Genomic DNA, 20,564 nt, shown 5'->3' with positions numbered 1-20,564 from the left:
GATGGTTACACAATTAGCAAAAGGAAGGAGCTGGGAGCTAAACCCAACTCAATCTGATTTCTATGGCTCAAGCTCCCTAGCCACAGTCACAATATTATATAACAAAACATTTCTTCTAAAACAACTTTAAAAAACAAATGTCAGTTTTCTCTGAATATTTTAGAAAGCGGGTTGGGATACTTTTCATTGTCATTTTACATTGCCTTGAAAAAAGGGAGGGGAACTACAGCCTATGTTGACCCACCAACTAGGTTTGTTAGCATTTGAAGCATTTTTATAAATGTTTATAATGGAGTACATGATGGATTAAAACTTAGCGGAATTAGATCATGTGAATTCCTTCTTAAAGGGTAAATGCCCTAAACATGATCAAATAATTTTCTAAGAAGTGAAATCTTGGCCCATATGCTTATTTATTGAAAATCGGGGTATTTCACATTGCTGAAAGAACACACTAGAAGGAACACTTGTGATATACTGAATATTATTTTATCTAATGACACTACTAGACAATTTTTTGGGCATGGAAAATTGAATTTACATCTCTGTGGAACAATTCACTAGTCAAGAAAAATTACTTTTAGATTTAGACATTTAAAAAAATGCTTATACATTTCTTTTGTGTATTTGAATACTGCTATGATAACCCAAATTCTGAGGCTCTAGCCCTGTTTGGGCATTTAAATGTAAATGAACATTTTTTTCCCCAACTAATAATTCAATTTTTTCACAAAATGTCTAGTTCCATTTTCTCAGTAGGTCAAAGTGCTACAAAAAGGCATTACAAAAGGCATCCTTTGCATATGTAATATCATCATAAACTGATATCACACTGAAACAAAAACCATAGCAAGTCACTTATTTTTTAAGAGTAAGAAATAGAAAAATTATATATAATGTAAAACTGTGAAACACATACAGAAGATCACCCCAATTAAAAACTTTATCCTTGGGATCCCTGGGTGGCGCAGCAGTTTGGCGCCTGCCTTTGGCCCGGAGTGCGATCCTGGAGACCCGGGATCGAATCCCACGTCAGGCTCCCTGCATGGAGCCTGCTTCTCCCTCTGCCTGTCTCTGCCTCTCTGTCTCTCTCTGTGTGACTATCATGAATAAATAAATAAATAAAATCTTAAAAAAAAAAACCACTTTATCCTTAACTGTATGCTTTCTTTAACATTTTAACGTACATTTTAGAATGAAAGAAATCTGTTTATATGTTCCAGGTGGAGTTCTTAGGTTTAAAGACAAAGAATCAATGGAAGCTAAGAAGACCATCTCTGTGGATGTCTTTTATTTTTCATTATTTGCATGGGGAATCAGAAAAAAAGCACCTGGCTGAAAACAGATTTCCTGAGTTCCGGCTCTATTACTAGCTAGCTGTAACATTCCGGGCTCAAGTTACTTAAAACTGTTGACCTCTGTTGTAAAAGGAAGGCATAAGGTGATTTCTAAAATCCATTTTAGCTTTAAAACTCCGTGATTCTAATCAGTTTACTGATTTCAAAAAGTAGTACAAAATATTTTTGAAAACTGCACAACTCTTTAGACAGGTTAAGAAAAACCATATCCCTAAATTAATCACTAGTGCTTCTTTATCCTGGTCCTAACAGGGACAGAGCAGGAAGGAGCAGCAGAGCACAAAATTACCATTTCTAGCACTGCTTAGATGTAGTTGCTTTTGGCAGGGAAGGGGGGTGGTGGGGGCAGGTAAGTAAAAGCAAATAAAAGTAAATAAATGAATGAAGACACGCAAGGGAGAAGCAGCAATAATGAGGCTAACAATATTAACAATATGCTGAAAGGTGTCTTGAGTGTCATGAACCCAAAGGCAATTTTCTCTGTTTAAAAAATATCCATGCCTGGGGTGCCTAGGTGGCTCAGTTGGTTGAGCATCCAACTCTTGATTTTGATTCAGGTCTTCGGATCAAGCCCCTATCAGGCTCCATGCTCAGCAGGGAATCTGCTTCTCTCTCTCCTCTTTCTACCCCTCCCCCCTCCCCCCACTCAGGCCCACTAGTGTGCTTACACTCTCTCTTATCAATCAATTAATCAATCACTTAATCTTAAAAAAAAAATTCCATGCCTGGCTCTGAGTGTGGTTTTCTGCAGCAACTCTCACACTTTCAGACCCGCCTATAGTTTGCTCACAGATCTAACAAGTGTGGTTTATGCAGGCTCAACATTGTTTCCCCTTTATTACTCTGAAGGGAAAATGAGGGACTCTCTTTGAAGAATGGATAGTCAGATGAAAAAATTCCTCTGTGTCTCAGGCCTTCTTAATTCTGGCTTAGAAATAGATATACTAATGATGTCCACACTCCAGGCTGAGGGTAATATGGCCCCACAACACACCATGTGAAAGGTTGGACCCGCCATGTTTTAGAAATCCTCACTTGGGCAAATAGACCCATGATACAGGCTGTCACTTCTTGGCTATGTTTTAGTGGGATATCAATCCACAAGGCTCTTGCAAGTAAGGGAGTCAGTGGGTAATTTCATGGAGGCTGGTTAGACTGATCTTCTGATAGAGAAGGGAGAGAAAAGCTGGCTTTAACTCCAGAGAAAGGGTGCACAACAAAGTGAAAAAACTGAGGATGGTGGAGAGCATGGAGTCCTAGTTATCTTTAATTCAGAGGTGTGCCTGAAGGCAACCGCTGGGGAGGTCTACAGCTGATCAAGACAGTAAAGGCAGGCCTCTTCAGCTATGCCTTCCAATTTCTGCTTTAGAGTCATCAACAATTCTGTTCAAATACTTCAAAAGATGTTACTAACATTTCCTATTAAAACCAAGCACAGAAGATGAACCACCTTTACAAGCTTTTTTCACTCAAAAAACACTTATTAAACATCATTATATGCCAATGGGAGTAATAAGAGGACAAGTGGTACTCCTGCCCTCAGGGAAAGTAGAATCTACTAGATAGGTAGAATATGTATATAAAACACAAACCTTATCTGAAGATTACTCACCAAAGCTTGTCTACTTCAAATACTTCAGTCACTTACACCTGCCAGGGTTCAGAGGAGTATCTACACATACAGCAACTGAGGTCCTTTCTTCTCTGCAGGCAGGCGCAGGGGTAATCAGGCCTCTATGAGGGGGGTGGAGAACCCTGACTGCTAATGCACAGTATGGGACAAACTGACTCTTAGAACAGGCTCTTGTCTTAAGGGTACAAGAAGCTTCTAGCTCAACTTGAAAATCAATTTCTGAAATACATTTTAGAAATAAAATTCCAGATTTCATTGCTTATTTATCATTTTTGTAGAAGTTCCTTTTTTTTTGGTTCTCTCACACAAGATGGGACTATTCAACATAAAATCTCCATTACAGTATAACTGGCTCACAGCAATAAAAAAAACACAAATCAAGGACATCAAGAGACAACTGATTTTAAAAGATAGTTTTAAAAAAGCAATTAAAGGGACTTCTGGTAGCTCAGTTGGTTAAGTGTCCAACTAGCTCTTGGTTTTGGCCCAGGTTGTTGGCTGAAAGACATGAGATCGTGCCTGAGTTGGGGTCTGTGCTCAGTCAGTGGGGAGTCTGCTTGAGATTCTCTTCTCTCTCCCTCTGTCTCTCCCAAGCTGTACGCGCACTCTCTTTCTAAATAAAATCTTTTTTTTAAAAAAAAGCAATTAAAGGACTATTCAAACCAGTAATCTCCAAAACATTTCTAATTTCCTTTCAATACAATCTTGTCAGGTAGACACTGTTGGCTTCATGTGACAGATGAGGAATCTGAAGTTTGAGAGGTGAAATGATTTATTCAAGATACAGTTCTTGCACTGAAGAGGACACAGTCTTTGGCTCTGCTCTCCTTATTTTACTCATTTAATCAGCTGTCAAATTCTATGGATTCTACACCTTGGCAATTTCTCTTCCATTCATCCCTCCTCTACATAACCACTGCAGCCCCCTAGTTCGGAACCTCCTAAGATTCTTTCCTAACTGGTTTCCCTGCCTCTCCCCTCAGCTGCTATATGTCACAGATTGGTCTGGAAGCACAGTTCTGTTCAATTCCATTTCCTTGCTCAAAAACCTTCAATAAAGTCATTTCTCAACTAGGCATTCAAATGCTCTTCCCAATTTGTACTGGAGCGATTTTTCTCACATCATATTTCCTTATGTATCCACCAAACACCCCAAGCTTCAGCCTAACAGAAACACATGCTTTTATTCACACACTTTGATATTGCCCATCTCTCTAATTCTGCTTTGAGAAAGGACTTTCTCAATTCTTCCCATCATGTTCCAATTCCAAACCACTTAATACCAGGACGAGTTCGATGCCACCTGCGCTTAGAAGCCTCAGCTTCTCCCTCCTCAGACCTTCCATGGTATACCTTGTCTCCTTTAAACACTCCTGACCGCCAGAGAAATTGTTACTGAGTAACTATTAAGTGCCAGGCACTGTAATAAGTCGGAGAATGCAAAGATGAACTAGAACTTTTTCTTTAAAAGCTTACAGTTTAATTAGAAGACAAAAGTGAACAAAACACATCTCCTAAGTTCCATAAAAAGTGGTCAGCTCAGGAGTCTACCTGAGCCTAAATGAAGGATAAGCTTGGCTTTATCTAGAATATTGAGCAAGGCGTACCAGCAAAGCCAACACGGGGCTGAATGGGAAAAGATGCACTGGTGCCTGTTATCAGGACCACTGCTTATACATACACTATCTCCTGTTGTTGGGCTGGAGTTGGGGAGTCCACGTGGCAAAATGGAGAGAATGGACTCTGAATTCCCCGACTGTAAAACCCTCATATACACAAAAGACTAGTTTATGAGGTATCATTTCTTTATAAATAACAATGCTTCCGATCAACCTTCTGAATTTAATTGGCCACAGGAATTACCGGATCCATTTTAAGAACATATTAGTAGATAGTAAAAGTTTAACAAAATAATCTATAATATTGTCAAATCTAAGTTCTTTGATGTACTGTTCTACTGCTCAGTCTGTCTCTCGTCCTCCAGAACACCCACACATTCACAACTTCCAAAAGCAAATGGCTTAAGAGCAGTGAATTCACACCCATTTAAAGTACACTTAAACATGTAAGAAGCATCTCCAACCAGAGCCTCCTAATAATTTCCCATTTTGTGGTTAGCAACTTCCTAAAATTACAGAACGTGTGCCATCTCGGTTGGTAGACATAGCTCAAAGGATTTTCCATTTTTCTCCTCAGCACCAATAAATCCCAATCCATACACATGGTTTCCTAATTTTATTTTAGTATTTTTTTAGGAACTCAAATTGGTCAATATAATGCAAAATTATGTAGTGAATAGTTTCTTTTCTTTTTTTTTTTTTAAGATTTTATTTATTTATTAATGAGAGACACACAGAGGCAGAGACACAGGCAGAGGGAGAAGCAGGCCCCACGCAGGGAACCCGACGCGGGACTCGATCCCGGGTCTCCAGGATCACACCCTGGGCCGAAGGTGGCGCCAAACCGCTGAGCCACCAGGGCTGCCCTGTAGTGAATAGTTTCTAATAGGGATGAAGAATATAAGTCTTCACCATATATATTTATGTTAAGGAAGAGAACTTGCCCTTCACACTACCATTAAAAACCTAGAATTTGGGCATCTGAAATAATGGAAGATGGTGGCAGGAAGAGAAAACAAGCAGAAAGAGAAATGGGCCATGGGGAAGAGAGGTATGGTGAGGAACTGTACAGTAAGCGCTACATCAAGAGTCAGGGAGGGCACTGCTGGCTCTAACAGTGTGAATGGGCCTGTAACCCCTTTCCCCAAAACAAGACCACAGTAAGAAAGCCGGACAAAAACTGCCTGACAGTCATTTCACGTTCTGGAAATCAATCAACATAAGAAATTTCTTGAAAAATTGCTAGAGCTTAAGGTAAGACCAGCAAGAGGCCACATACATTGCCAGTAGCTGCTCCAACCCACCACCTCATCCCTGCCCAACATCCCTTCCCTCAGTTCTGTGGGAGAGAACTTAGTTTTTACCAGGACAGGGTCAGGGCCATGAAAACTAGTAGCTGTGCTACCAGAAGGGGTAAACTCAATTTGGAGCACTGGGGCAGTGGTGGAGTGAAGGAGTAGAAAACTCACAGTCCTGTTGACCAAAAGTGGCAAATCTGGTAGGCCCTAATGGGAAATATAGTTCTTCTTTCTTGATCTTGTGGGTCTGACTGAGGTGAGTGGTGGAGCAGCCAGCAACATGAAGGGGAGATCCTGGAAATGAGAGAGTCACGGAGGAGCTAGCTATGCTCTCCTCACATCTGTGGCTGACTATGAAAATACAAGCATGAGGAAGGGAGACATGAGAGAGCCCAACAGAGAGATAAAGCCAAGTGGACCTGAGACCCGGCTAAACTCTGAACTTACTTCCAAACCCACAAACACAAGAGGGTGGGAAGCTTTACAAGCTTGAGGTGCTTTTTAAACACAACTTCCGCCCAAATCACTGGCTGACCACGGAGCTAGTGTGACACAGGGATAACACCTAGCCAGGCTAAAGAGTAAAAAGGAGAGGGAAAATCGCTAAGATTTTGTATAGAAACAGCAGTGGCTGCACACCACATTCCACAGTTTAAGCTCAAGCAAATTACTTAAAACATACAAACACACACCAACACTGCTCAAAAAAACAAACAAAAAACCACTTCAGAGTTGCTGAAATGTATTACAAAAATGTCCAGTTTATTAAAAAGTTACAAGACCTGTAAAGAAACAGGAGAGTGTGACCCAGACTCAAGAAAACAAACAGTAACTAGAAATAGACTCGAGTGGGCCTGGATGTTGGATTCAGCAGGTGACGTCAAAATAGCAATTACACATGTATTCAGAGAACTGAAAGAAATATGATGACAAGGAATCTCAATAGAGAAACATAAATCACAAATGGGAATTCTAGAGTTGGAAAGTACAATGGCTGAAATAAATTCACTAGATGGGCTCAACAGCTGATGCAATGTGGCAGAACAAGAGTGAGTGAACTGAAAGAGATGTTAACAGAAATTCTCCAATTTAGTGAACAGAAGAAAAAATATAAGATTCTTTAAAGTAAAAATTACAATACTGTATTGTTGCATTTCTAATATACATTTGTCTCTATCAATACTTGTCTTATCTATTTTCTGCTATTAATATAATCACTTCAGGTCTCTCATGATTACTGTTTTGTATGACATCTTTTTCCTTCATTTTATCTCAAACTCTTTGAATCCAAGGTGTGTCTCTGGTAAAAAAACATACAACTGGATCTTGCATGAATATACAGATGGCAATAACAGTACAAAGGATGGTGAGGAATGAATATATATTAGACCAAAGCTACAGTATTTTACCAGAGTAAGACACACATACACATGTGTGCCCCTGCAAGTAAGCAGCAAATGTGTGCATCAGTTATAAGTTGAAGATGTAATCTTCAACAAGTCTCAGTTTTAAAAAATTGAACCATATAAAGCATGTTCTCTTTCCACAATGGGATTAAATTATAAATCAAGAAAAGCTGAGAAATCCTCAAACATTTGGAAATTAAGAAACACACTTCTATGTAACCCAGGGTCAAAGAAAAATCATAAGGAAAAATTAAAAAATATCTTGAATGAAAACAAAAATAAAATATATCACATTTTATAGGAAACTTAAGGGGAAATGTATAGCTTTAAACACATACCAGGAAGAAAAAAAATCTAAAATCAATGGTCTAAGGCTGCAACTCAAGAGGCTAAAAAAAAAAAAATTAAGACGAAATCAAACTCAAAGCTAGTCAAAGCTAGAAGAAGGAAGGAAATAATAAAGATCAGAATGGCAATCAATGAAATACATAACAGAAAAACAACACACTAAAAAAAAAAAAAATCAATGAAATCAAAAGCTGGTTTTCCGGAAAGATGTACAAAATTAATAAACCTTAGCTAGACTGACCAAGAGAAAAAAAGAGAAGGCACAATTAGCAAAATCAAGAATAAAAGAGGGGTTATCACTACAGATCCTATAGAAATTAAAAAGGATTATATGAAATTATAAATAACTTTATACCAACAAAATAGACGATTCAGATGAAAAAGAAAATTCCTAGAAATTACCAAGATTGATTTGATGTGAAATAGAACATAGAAATAAACACAGAAAAAGGACAAATAAAAATAAAACTAGAAAAATTAGCTAGTAAAGAAATAGCTTTAGTAATTAATATACTTGATAGAACCTCAGATTTACATTTTATTCCTTCTTTCCACAGTTGTTCTGGTAAGTCTATGAGTTTATAATCCTTTGAAGGTGATTTAGAAATGCAGCCAAGATAGCAGCCGATATATTCATGATTCTGGAACAAACACTATGGAATCCTCATCTGTTACCCATCATGCTTACACCTTCTTAATAAATGGTCTGTAGCCCATTACTCATGAAGTATAAAATTATGTGCTTCTATATATAACTGATCAATATTGAAAAGATAACGTGTTTTCAAGGAAAGAATGGATTTCTTTGTGGTCTAATATCTAATAAAAGAAAATGGAAAGTATTTGAAGGTTAAATCCATCCTTATGCAACACAAGCTTCTACTATAAGGCTCTTTATTGGGAAGTAAATCATATCAAGTGTTTTAAAGGCTGGATAAGCTCTCCTGATAATCTGAAACAGGAAGAGCAAAAAGAAATCTAAAAACCAGACACAGATCTTTCTATCAAGAGCACAGAACATTTTTATCTTTGGAGACAGACCTTGCAATCGCACAGACAATATGACTTCCTGTGTGTTGATACATATGTGATATATACCTACTGGTTGATTTTTGACATTTCTTTTTTTTAAGATTATATTTATTTGAGAGAGAAAGAGAGAGGGAACACAAGCAGGGGGAGAGGCAGAGGGAGAAGTAGGCTCTCCATTGAGCAGGGAGCCTGACGACGGGCTCGATCTCAGGACCCTGAGATCATGACTTGAGCCAAAGGCAGATGCTTAACCGACTGAGCCACCCAGGCGCCCCAACATTTCTTTTATTTTAGCAAGTTAGTAGTAAGAGACAAAGTCAAAGAGGTAGGCTGGGGCCAGGGATTAGTAAACGAAGTACAGGGTTTGGATTTTATTGTAAATATGTAAGGGAATCATTAGAGTTAAGCAGGAAGTACCATTATTTGAGAAGACAGAACACTAGGTCGGCTGTTGTGTGGGGAAGGGATAGTCAGGCAGGCAGCAGTTACACGAAAAATAAGCCATGAGGTCTGGACCAAGGTGGAGATGACGACAATGATAATGTACATGAATTCAACTCTTTTAAATCTCCTAGTGGCCAGCAGAGGCAGGCACTGCTGTCGTTCTTTGCCAGGTGCAGGTATGTATTTGCTGTCACCGAGCAAGCCAATGCAGGAAAGAGGTTAAATATAGTCATGCCACTAAGCAGGGCCCTACTCAAACCCAAGAAATCTGGCAGGATAGCTGAGCTGTTAAGCATGTACACCATCCAGTCAGAGTACCAAGATAAAGAGAAGAGCCGAAGGGAAAGAATGAATTCGAGTTACAGTTACTGGATTCGCAAAGGCACTGGGTGTGGAGATGAAGGAAATGGAGAAGACTCCTAGGTTTTGCGTGAGTAGCAAGGTGAATTTAGTAGTAGAATTATACCGACAGAGGAAGGGGGTTCCTAAGGACCCAGGCCTAGAGTGCTGTAACATCTAAATACTGAACAGAAGGGAGCTTAGGTGGCTCAGTATGCCTTCAGCTTGGGTCATGATCCCAGGGCCCTGGTATTGAGCCCCATATCAGGCTCTGTGCTCAGTGGGGAGTCTGCTTGTGATCCTCCATCTCCCTCTGCCTCTCCTGCTGCTCCTGCAAGCTCTCTCTCCCAAATAAATAAATTTTTAAAATAAATTTAAAAATTAAAAAAAAAAAAAAACTGAACACAGAGATAGGAATCAGCAAAGGGAACTAAGAGAGAACTTTCAGTGTGCAGGAGGGCAACAGGGAGTATCCTAAGAGCAAGAGACTGAGCAGGTCTGGGGGAAGGGAGAGGCAATGTACGGGATGCTGCTGAGAGACTGTGTACTGTGGCAGCACAGGAGGGCACCCCTCCTAATAAGGAGGTGTGGCCAAACGAAGCTTCCTGGTGAAACTGACCCAAGTGTACCCTTGTCCCTGGCGCCTCACCTTGTGTTGTCTGGCCGGTCTCTAGACCCTAAGCTCCCGGGCAATGACTGTGAGCTCAGTTTCTAAGTCCTTACCTTCTAATTACAATGCAAGGGGTAGAAATGAAATTACATAAATGCTATGCAGTGTCATGTAGATGCTAAATTAATTCAAAGGGTTTTCTGGTCTGATGATTCAGCTGAAGATTTGAGTATGATGACAAGCACTCTTCCATTCCCCACCTCAGAGTTCACATACCGTGAGAGATCCGTTTTGTGTGCTGGGTGAGTTGCTACTCTGCTCCCCGTGGGCTTGCGTACTTCCGTAGAGTGTCAGGTTATGCTCACTGGTCTGGCCGGCATAGTCCTGAGTGTGTGGCACTCCATATTCTGTGGGAATTCCATTCTGTGGAGGTGGTGGAAACGGGATGGTAGTAAAAGGCTGAACCATTGCGTCAGGAGTTGTTGTTGGCTCCTGGTTACCCTAAAACAAATAACAGAAGAGAAAATAAGGAGAAAAAGTGATTTTAAGTTCTCATTACATGACTATTTTTAAGGTGAGGATACAAAATTCTCTGAATATTCTGTCTCTGGTCAGGTAAAATGGGAGACTTACTGCCTCACGACTGGGGAAAACATTGCCGTATACAGAGATGTACACATGTAGATACGCAAATACACCCAACTTTGGTTAATTTGTGGTTCTTAAACAGGTCTGTGACCATATTAAAGTTGATTAGTTATCAAAGAGTCAAAAATTTTCCTTTAAACCAAGTTTTTTTTTTTTTAATTTTTATTTATTTATGATAGTCACACAGAGAGAGAGAGAGGCAGAGACACAGGCAGAGGGAGAAGCAGGCTCCATGCACCAGGAGCCCGACGTGGGATTCGATCCCGGGTCTCCAGGATCGCGCCCTGGGCCAAAGGCAGGCGCCAAACTGCTGCGCCACCCAGGGATCCCAAAACAGTAAACCAAGTTTTTTTTTTTTTTTTTTTTTTTTAAGATTTTATTTATTTATTCATGAGAGACACAGAGAAAGAGAGAGGTGGAGACACAGGCAGAGGGAGCAGGCTCAATGCAGGGAGCCCTACGTGGGACTCGATCCCGGGTCTCCAGGTCACACCCTGGGCTGAAGGCTTAAACCAAGTTTTTTTAAAAAATGCCAAAAAACTTCTCTAACAAGAACAGCTGTAAGAGTTGAAATTAGTTTGGGCCTTTAGTATTTTCTTCAGGACACTCCCTATCCCTTCACAGAGATTCTTTTTTTTTTTTTTTTTTTTTTTAAGATTTTATTTATTTATTCATGAAAGACACACTGCGAGAGAGAGAGGCAGAGACACAGGCAGAGGGAGAAGCAGGCTCCATGCAGGGAGCCTGACGTGGGACTCGATCCCGGGTCTCCAGGATCACACCCTGGGCTGCAGGCAGCACTAAACTGCTGTGCCACCAGGGCTGCCCCCTTCACAGAGATTCTTAGTGGAAACAAGGTAATTTCATTAATCTCTAATTCATTGGCAATAGGCAGGGTGGCATTATACATTAAGTTCTCAAAACAAGATAACATAGCTCTTTTGATTTGAAGAGCACAGAGTTCAGAAGAAAGTATATTACTAAAAAAATAAATATCTATCTTGAAATTTAAACATCAAGTCTCGGCCACTAGGTTAATAGTGAAAACAAATAGGTTCCTTAAATTATGAGAGAGAGGAAAAAAAAAATCCCCAAGTAAAAAAATTTAAAAGAGTTCACCTCTCCATGTGATCACCATTCCCAGAACCTTATCTGGAATTCAGTGTGATAACTGAAATATTAATAAAGAGAATGCAGGAACCACAGGAAATTATTAGAAGGAGCTAATGTGGCTCCAGAGTCCCTTCTCTCACTTCTGTCCTCCGTTTAGATACAACAGAATTTGAATCTTATATAACAGATTTTGCAAAGCACCCTCTCTTCTGGCCTCCGACTTTATTCCATAAAAAGGAAAGCCATTATTTTATGGAAGATACCCAAGTCTGCAAAGTCTTGGGCTACTGTCCTTCTGTAAGTAGTTGGCAGAGATGGACAAATGCTTTAAAATGTCAGCATTTTTTTAGGCATTCCCCTACTCCCATATTTAAGACATCTTATCATTAGGCAGACAAAGAAAATCTGAGTTTTTGTCACTTGGTTTCCTCCTACTCATGGGCATCACTTCCATCAAACAAGGGAACAATTATTCCTCTCTCCATCACAGTTATCCATCTTTCCCCTCAGTTCAAGAGGGGATTCTCTACCTATAGAAAGCTGTGGGGAAACAGAATTTTCAGCAGCATTTTCTAAACATCACTCCATGCTTCTGACATTAATTTTATGGTCATTAAACTAATAGTTTAAATAAAATGAATCCAAAGCTGCAGAAAGATCTCACACTCCTTTAAAGAAAGGTTCAGCCATTATTGTTACAGTAAGTTCTTCTGCATGAAATAAATCAGAACAAATGTACAAAGGCTGCTAAAAATGAAGAAATATATGATCACGGATTGGAAAGCTTGGTATTCTTAAGACGATCATGCACCCCAAATCCCACAAACTCAATCACAATCTCAGATATTTTTGCAGGAACTGACAAGGTGTTATTAAAATTTATATGGAAATGCAGAGAGCCTAGAAAAGCCAAAGTGATTCTGAAAAAGAACACAAATTGGAGGACTTATACTACCTGGTTTCAAGACTTAATACAAAGCTGCAGTAATCACAACAGTATGGTACTGGCTTAAAGGCAGACAAATCAAATGAATGAGCAGAAAAGAATCCAAATAGACACATGCATATACAGTCAGTATTAAGGCATGAAGTCAATTCAGTGGGAGAAAGGAAAGTCTTTTAACAAATAAAAAACTGAATACCCAGTAGAAAGAAAATTAAACCTCAACTTATCCCACATATGTAAAAGTTAACTGGAAAGAGGTTAACAGGCCTAAATATACGAGTATTTTAAAACTTCTAGAAAAAAATGGAGGATATTCATCACAATTTTGCAATAAACAATTCTTTGGGCTAAAAAACAGGAACCACTGAAGAAAAAATTGATAAACTGAATTCCATCAAAACTTAAAAACTTCTTGCTCTTTGAAAGAAAGGTATTGCTAAGATAATAAAAAGACCAGATGGAGACTGGGAGACAGCACTTACAATACACACAGCTGGCAAAGAATACACATCCACAATCTACAAAGAACTGTTACAAATCATAATAAAAAGAACAAAAGCATCTTTTTAAAAAATGGATTAATGACTTTAACAGACAAACTCCCATAAAAAGATATACCAATGGGCAGAAAATACACAAATGTGTGGCTCATCATTAGCTATCAGGGGTATGAAATTAAAGCCGAATGTGATACCATTTCACAGCCATTAAAATAACCACAAGACTAAGAACATCAAATGTTGACAGGGATGTAGAACAACAAATACTTCCACTCACAACAGTATATCCACTTGGTAGAACTGTTCTGCAGTTTTATTTTTTTTTTAAGTTAAAATACTCCTTATATTTACCCCAAAGAAATAAAAGCATATGTATATAAAAACATTTGTACAAGTATGTTCATGAAGCTTTATTCATAATAGCCCCAAACTGAAAATGACTGTACTGAAATCAACAGGAAAATGGGTAAATTATAGTTTATTCACAAAATGGAATGTTATACAGCTTAAAAAAAAAAAAAAGGATAAACTACCAACAGCATGGATGAATCTTAATGCTGTGCTGAATGAGATACAAATCTCTTGTAACAGACGTAAAAAAGTAGTTATCTCTTTTTTTGGGGCAGGGGAATGTTGATGGAGATCTGGAATATTCTAGGATGATAGAAATGTTATATTTCTTATTAATGATGGTGGTACCAAATTGTTAAAATTCATTAAAATGAATACTTGGTAAGTATGTTATTACATGTTACCTATAACAAAGGAAAAACAGGACAATAAAAAAAACCCACTGGCAAACATCATATTAACTGTCATTGCAAATCACCATCCCTATGACTCATTCTACACACAATAAGGTGAAAAACCTGAACTGGAAATAAACAGAGCTCGGAGACACATAGTCCTTCCTTACAAATATAGCTATGGACTTAGAAAAGCCCAAAGAATTAACTACAAACAAGTAGACCTAATGATAAAATTTTGTCATATTTATACATTAACTATTTTACAACCAGCAATAATAACTTACTTAAAAAGGCAACAAAATGTATAGGATAAAACACGATGTAAGATATAAAACAAGGCCTGAGTAAACAGAGATGTATTTTGTTTCTGGAGGAATGCTTAATATAGAAATATTAATCCTTGCTAAAATAAAATGTATACCTAATGTCATTGGCTTTTTGAAAAAAAAAATTTATTTATTTAGAGAGCATGTGAATGGGGGAGGGGGATACAGAGGGAGAGGGAAAGAGCGAGAATCTCAAGCAGACTTCCTACTGAGCACAGAGCCTACCATGGGGCTCGATCTCACCACCCTGAAGACCATGACCTTGGTCAAAACCAAGAGTCAGATGCTCAGCTGACTACACCACCCAGGCAACCGAACCTAATGTCAGTTTCAATCAGAAGCAAACTGAGTCTGGACTAAATACTTTTCTAACTGGTATGTGAAAAATGACTATGAAAGTGTGGAAAGAGAAAAGCAAAGGAGTGGGGCATGCTCCATCATATAGTAAAACTCGCTTCGCTATAAAGCTACTATGATTAAATACTAAGAAAATACACAGTGATTAACAGAACACTGATCACCCTGAAATAGTTTCAAGTTTATACAGAAAATTAATAGAAGATAAAGGTAGTATTTCACCTCAGTGGGGGTAACTGTTTATTTACCTCACAGAATTTGTTACCCACCAGAGAGAAAATAAAATGAGCCCCTCACAGTGCATATTCCTTATGAGAAAAACTCAAGAAGGAATAAAATCTAAAAAAAAAAAAAAAAAAAAAGGAATAAAATCTAAACAATGAAAACTATGAAAATATAAGAAAACTTGGGAGTATACCTGGGGCTGGGGACTTTTACCTGAGACAGGAAACCTCAAAACCAGGGAGGGAAAGGACAGGACCGCATAAGTCAGGAAGGAAAGGAGAGCAGTGGGAGGAGGGAAGGAAGTGAAGGGGAAGAAATGGCCCTTTGAGGCAACAGAAAAGCCAACTGGGGCAAAGAACTGCAACAGACATACATACACTGGGGTGTCATTACTAATCTAAGAGTAGGTGACACAAATTGGTAAGAAACACACAACAGAAAAAAGAGGCAAAGAATTAACTGAATGATTCACAATGAAATACCATCAAGATGCTCAATCTCGCTAACATACGGAAACAGATATTAACAGCAAAACATGTCCAATTTTTTAGTCATCTAATCAATAAAAATTTTTTTTAAAGTTTTATTGAGGTATCATTGACATACACAACAAACTGCATCTACTTTATGTATAGTGTAAGCTTCGACATATATACATGTACATTTGTGAAATCACCACCACAAACTAGTGAGCAGATCTGCTTCAAATCCCCAAAAGTTTCCTCATGTTCCTAAGAAGAAACAAGTATTACTTTTTGTAGTATAGCCTATCAAGTATTTTTTTAATATAAAAGAGATGACAAGAAAGATGTAATCAATAAGAGGAAGCTGATATGCCGCAGCACTGAATTATTTGATATCAAGAAAATGGCAGTGACATTGAGAAAAAAATTCATAACTGTTTTTCATTTTCAAGTTACCCAGCATCAAAATTCATCTGTCTCCAGTGTCCAAGAATCATTTCTAAGTGGTATTAAGGATTGCTTTACATAAAAATCTTCCTTTTGGGGACGCTTGGGTGGCTCAGCGGTTGAGCATCTGCCGTCAGCCCAGGGCCTGATCCTGGAGTTCCGGGATCGAGTCCCACATCGGGCTCCCTGTATGGAGCCTGCTTCTCCCTCTGCCTGTGTCTCTGCCTCTCTCTCTGTGTGTGTCTCTCATAAATAAATAAAATCTTAAAAAAAAAGAAAATTTTCCCTTTGTTTAGTTTTTAGAAATTAGGCTATGAAAACCTTACACTTTTTGCCTTTAATTTTTCAGGGAAAAGGTCTATCTTTGTTACCCATCACTATGTAAGTTCTTATGATCTCCAAGCTGGGGTACTGTATATGACTTCTCCTTAGTTATCCTGGGTGTCCTAGAGAGAAATGAAATAACCCTCTATCTTCTTCAAGTTACACAAAGCTGTATCCATATCTACCTCCCTGCCCGCCTGCCCACTGCATCAAACACATGGCTTCTGAAGCCCTCACAGGACTTACTGCCTGAAGTCAGATATGAAAGAAAAACTTCAAATTCAGGTGGACTGGTAAATGCAAGAGTTTACCATCTCTCCCAACTCCAGACATAAATACAATCTTACAGTATACAAAATGAGGGTCTACTAAGTCATCCATAAGGCTAAAAGACACAGCTCCCCAGGTATGATTAACACGGCAAAGGGACTCGCTTTCCATATTCCTGACTCAGCTCCTTGCAGACTGGTTCCTGCCCTGGTCTCCATTCTCCCCCAACCCAGCCCTGCTGGGGGTGAGGCACTGGCATGGTGAGTTCACAGTACTGACTCTCCCAGAGAGTCTTAGTCTTGACAAAGCTGGCTCAGTCAACTAAATAAACACATCAATTAGCAGTGGAGAGTAGGGGGAGAAAGGTAAAAACATTTTACAGGATCTACTTGTAGCCTTGACACACTACGTGTTTCAAAGAAATACAAGGCAGGCAGAAGCCGAACTGTTACCCAAAAAAAGGGAAATGTAAACCTTTGTTATGAGGCCAAAATGAAATTCTTAGATTTTATTCCTTATAGGAATTTTTAAATTTTCATTTAAAAAACACATTATGTTTATATACTAAGGGAATAAAATTGGAATAGGAGTGATTTTTTTGCATTTTATTTCATACATTCTACAATGTCTGAAAATATCCCCAATTATTTATAACGATTATGATTATAAATATTAAATGGTTTCAGATTCCTACTAAATTTCTAGGCTATATTCCAAAGTTCTAAGTTCAGAAGAGAAGTATGATAGCCCCAGGCAAACTATGAGATAATAGTTCACATGATCATTTCTAGGCAAGATTTTACCTCCATTTTTAATATGAAAATGTTTTGTTTTTAAAATCATAGGCTAAGCTGCTTATGGTATATATCTCAGGTATATGTCACCTGAGAACATGAGTTATTAACTTCTTGCAGTCCACAAAACTAGACATAATTTCTCTTTTACCTAACAGTCTATAAAATTTTCCCTTCCATGAGGTGAACAGATAATGAGTACTACGTGCTAATGAAGTTTCTACCTCAATAAAAATCTAATGAAGATTTAATTTTAACTCCTTTCTTCCCTAGAATATAAATTGTGATTTTATGTGAAAGATGAGAAGAAAAACAAACTGTATTTCTTGTTAGTTCTTATCAGCATACACCAGGAAAATCAAAGTTCTCTGAAGACAGGACTACCTGCCCACCGCACGAAGTGCCCAGCTCCAGAAGCCCTCACAGGACTAATCTGTGCCGCAGGTATTCCAATCGTCTGTTGACTTCATAACTCCCTCACAACTATTCCAAAATATCTGCTTCTCTGACCACTCTCTTTAAAATCTCAACCTCTATTTCTCTGTCCTCTCATCTATAATAACACTGCATTTATTTCATCTCCTCTATTAGAAACATAAGCAAGAGGTTTTACCTGTCTGGCCCACTGATATACCACAAGCTGGCACAGAGTCACACAGTGCGACTCTTACTTAAGGGGTTCACATGAGCAGAATAATAAAGCAGAACATCTAGGATGAAGGGTGGTCCCCATCTTGCAGAAAGCTAACTGTGAAGACAGAAAGAGCAGGATGGATACTGGGAGGATTAGATGCAACTAAAATCTATTAGATTAGATGAATTCACTGCAGGAATTGGCAGGAAGTTATAAACAAAGCAATTTGTTGGTTAACTGCCTTCCCATCAGCAACCTAATTTACAATACTAAACATTCACATCCTCCAAATTTCCAAAAAAGCTACCTATGTTTCTAACACTCTGGTTTAAAAAGTAAGACCACACAAATGAATGGCAAAGCTGCTTTTCTAAAGTTATTTTTAAATAGAAGAAGGGGAGGAGAAGAAAAAGAAAAACCCTGAAGAGATCTACATGAAACAGATACATTTGGGATATAGCATTATTTGATATTTCAATAATTATTCAACAGAACAATTCAATGTCCTGCCATCTCACTGTTGTTTTATTACCTCCACAAAAGTTCAAGGACGGAAATATTAGGAGGACAAAAAATAGTATTTTATTTCACACAGAATGCAGGCCACTGTGACTTAACATTTTTTAGGATGCCATCTCTGATGAAAGCCCTCATAGGAAAGCAATGTGGGAATATAATGACTGAACATCAGTTTTTAAATGCCGTATTCCCCAATACAAACAAACTTGTTTGTTCCACGACTTAGGCACTACCTAAAAGATTATCAAATCCACCAAGGGCAATGTAGGAGTAGTACATGGTTAGAACATAATTTGAATCTCAGCTTTGTCACTTACTATAGCTGTAAACACTTAACTATGTTATTACCTACCTTCCCTGTGCTTCAGTTTCTTCCTCTAGAACACAGCAGTGTTAATGCCACACATTGTTATAAAAAACTGGTAAGATAAAATGTGACTAAAACTCTATACTCCCAATAAAAGTTGCTCTAAACCAATCCCAGTGCCAGGTGGATCATGGGACCAAACTTCTACAACTTAGCAAAGGTTAAAATCCTACTACATGCCACTGTTATGGATGTTATGTGGAATTTTTAAAAACCCTTAAAGACTGTATTTATGGGAATAATACTGAAGAAACAAACTATAGATATATAAAACTAATCATAGCATAATGGAAAACAATGATAGAGAGAGAGAGAGAGAGAGAGAGAGAAGGAAAAAATCCACCAAAGTGGTATCTAAAATGATCACTAGCTGGAAAGGTACTGGGGAGAGATATCTGAAATTCTATTTCAATTCTAAGACATACTAATAATACTGGCTATAGGTCTTTAACTTGTGGGCACTGAAAACATCGTAAAAGTTCTACCTCCCAGGAGTTTACAGTCACATTAGAGTGCCTACCATAAACATACCCAAAACTTCAAGTCAGAGTGCTACATATAAGCACCAAATTGGAGACACAAAGGCTCACCATCACCTACTAAATACATTCTAACTTCCTCTAGGCCCTCCGTCTACGTACACACTAAATGCTTACATTTAATGAATACTTATTAAGTATGTGGCAATACTCTAAGCACTTTGTATGTATATACATACAACATATTTAACTGATTTGACTCTCACAGCTGTAAAAGGTAGATATTTCTATTATTCTCCTTTTACAGGTAAGGAAACTAATATTTAAAAGGGTTAAGTATTTTATCAAAAAACCACTCGGCTAATAATTGGTATAAATAGACTCAAATCCAAATCTAAACCATTTCTCAAGCTGGTGTTGCTAGTCACTTTTCTACAGCATCTCCAATAGTGGACGCAACATTTTTTCCCCCAGGCATATCATACACACAACTCCCGACTATTAATTCTGTGTGGCAATGAGTCTAGGCTTCTACATCCCCACATATGATGCTTTCCCAAATCACAGCCAGACAGCTATAGCATGGATCAGTGTTGCTCCCCACGCTGTATCCTCTATCAAGAAAATTCATGCATAATGTAAAGGATCAAATAATCCCTTCTCCATGAAGCTATCCGTAAAAAGGAAGTATGGCATAAAGCAGGGGTCAGCAGACTTCTCCTGTAAAAGGCCATATAATATTTGAGGCCTTGCAGGCGGTCTGATTTCTGCTGTAAGTACTGGCCTCTGCTATTCTAATATGAAAGCAGCAACAGACAACATGTAAACGAGTAAGCAGGCTGTGTTCCAGTACAACTTTATTCATGGGCACCCACACATAAATTTAATCTAATTTTCACATCTCAAAATATTCTTCCTCTTCTGATCTTTTTCTAGCCATTTAAAAATGTAAAAATGATTCTTAGTTTACAAGCCTTACAAAAACAGGCAGTGGGCCAGATGTGGCCTGTAGGCCACAGTTTTTTGACACCTGGTGTAAAGGAAAACGAGTAAGATTTAAAGCCAAATAAATCTGGGGTCGAATCCTGACTTGATAATCTGTTAGTTCTGTGACAATGAATAAGAAACTAAGTCTCAGTTTTGTCAACTGTAACAGACAGGGCAGCTAACATGACTCAAAGAATCAAAAGTATCTAGACCAGGGTCTTACAGAGCAGACTTTCAGCAAGTGTTGCATTCCTGTTTCCAGTTAGAAGAAATTACTTCCTCTCCTGTATTCCCATAGCACTTAGCCTGCACTGAGATTGTGTACAAG

At 38.4% G+C, this 20,564-nt stretch overlaps 1 protein-coding gene across 28 annotated transcripts in view; it reads right to left on the bottom strand.

Annotated features, from left to right (window-relative positions):
• The window catches only part of RBFOX2 (RNA binding fox-1 homolog 2), a 273,798-nt gene that overhangs the window by 50,789 nt on the left and 202,445 nt on the right, over positions 1 to 20,564 (bottom strand). For all 28 annotated transcript variants that reach the window (XR_012039287.1, XR_012039285.1, XR_012039288.1 and 25 more), the window contains one exon: positions 10,364 to 10,588. Coding sequence is in view for 24 of the 28 variants with exons in the window: in XM_072844136.1 (XP_072700237.1) it covers positions 10,364 to 10,588 (225 nt within the window). In the remaining 4 variants the exon portion in view is untranslated. The remainder of the gene's footprint in view (positions 1 to 10,363; positions 10,589 to 20,564) is intronic.

The sequence above is a fragment of the Canis lupus genome, chromosome 11 (assembly GCF_048164855.1).
Source record: "Canis lupus baileyi chromosome 11, mCanLup2.hap1, whole genome shotgun sequence".
Taxonomy (NCBI): domain Eukaryota; kingdom Metazoa; phylum Chordata; class Mammalia; order Carnivora; family Canidae; genus Canis; species Canis lupus.
The sequence above is the reverse complement of the archived record's forward strand: the minus strand, read 5'-3'. Positions and strand labels throughout refer to the sequence as shown.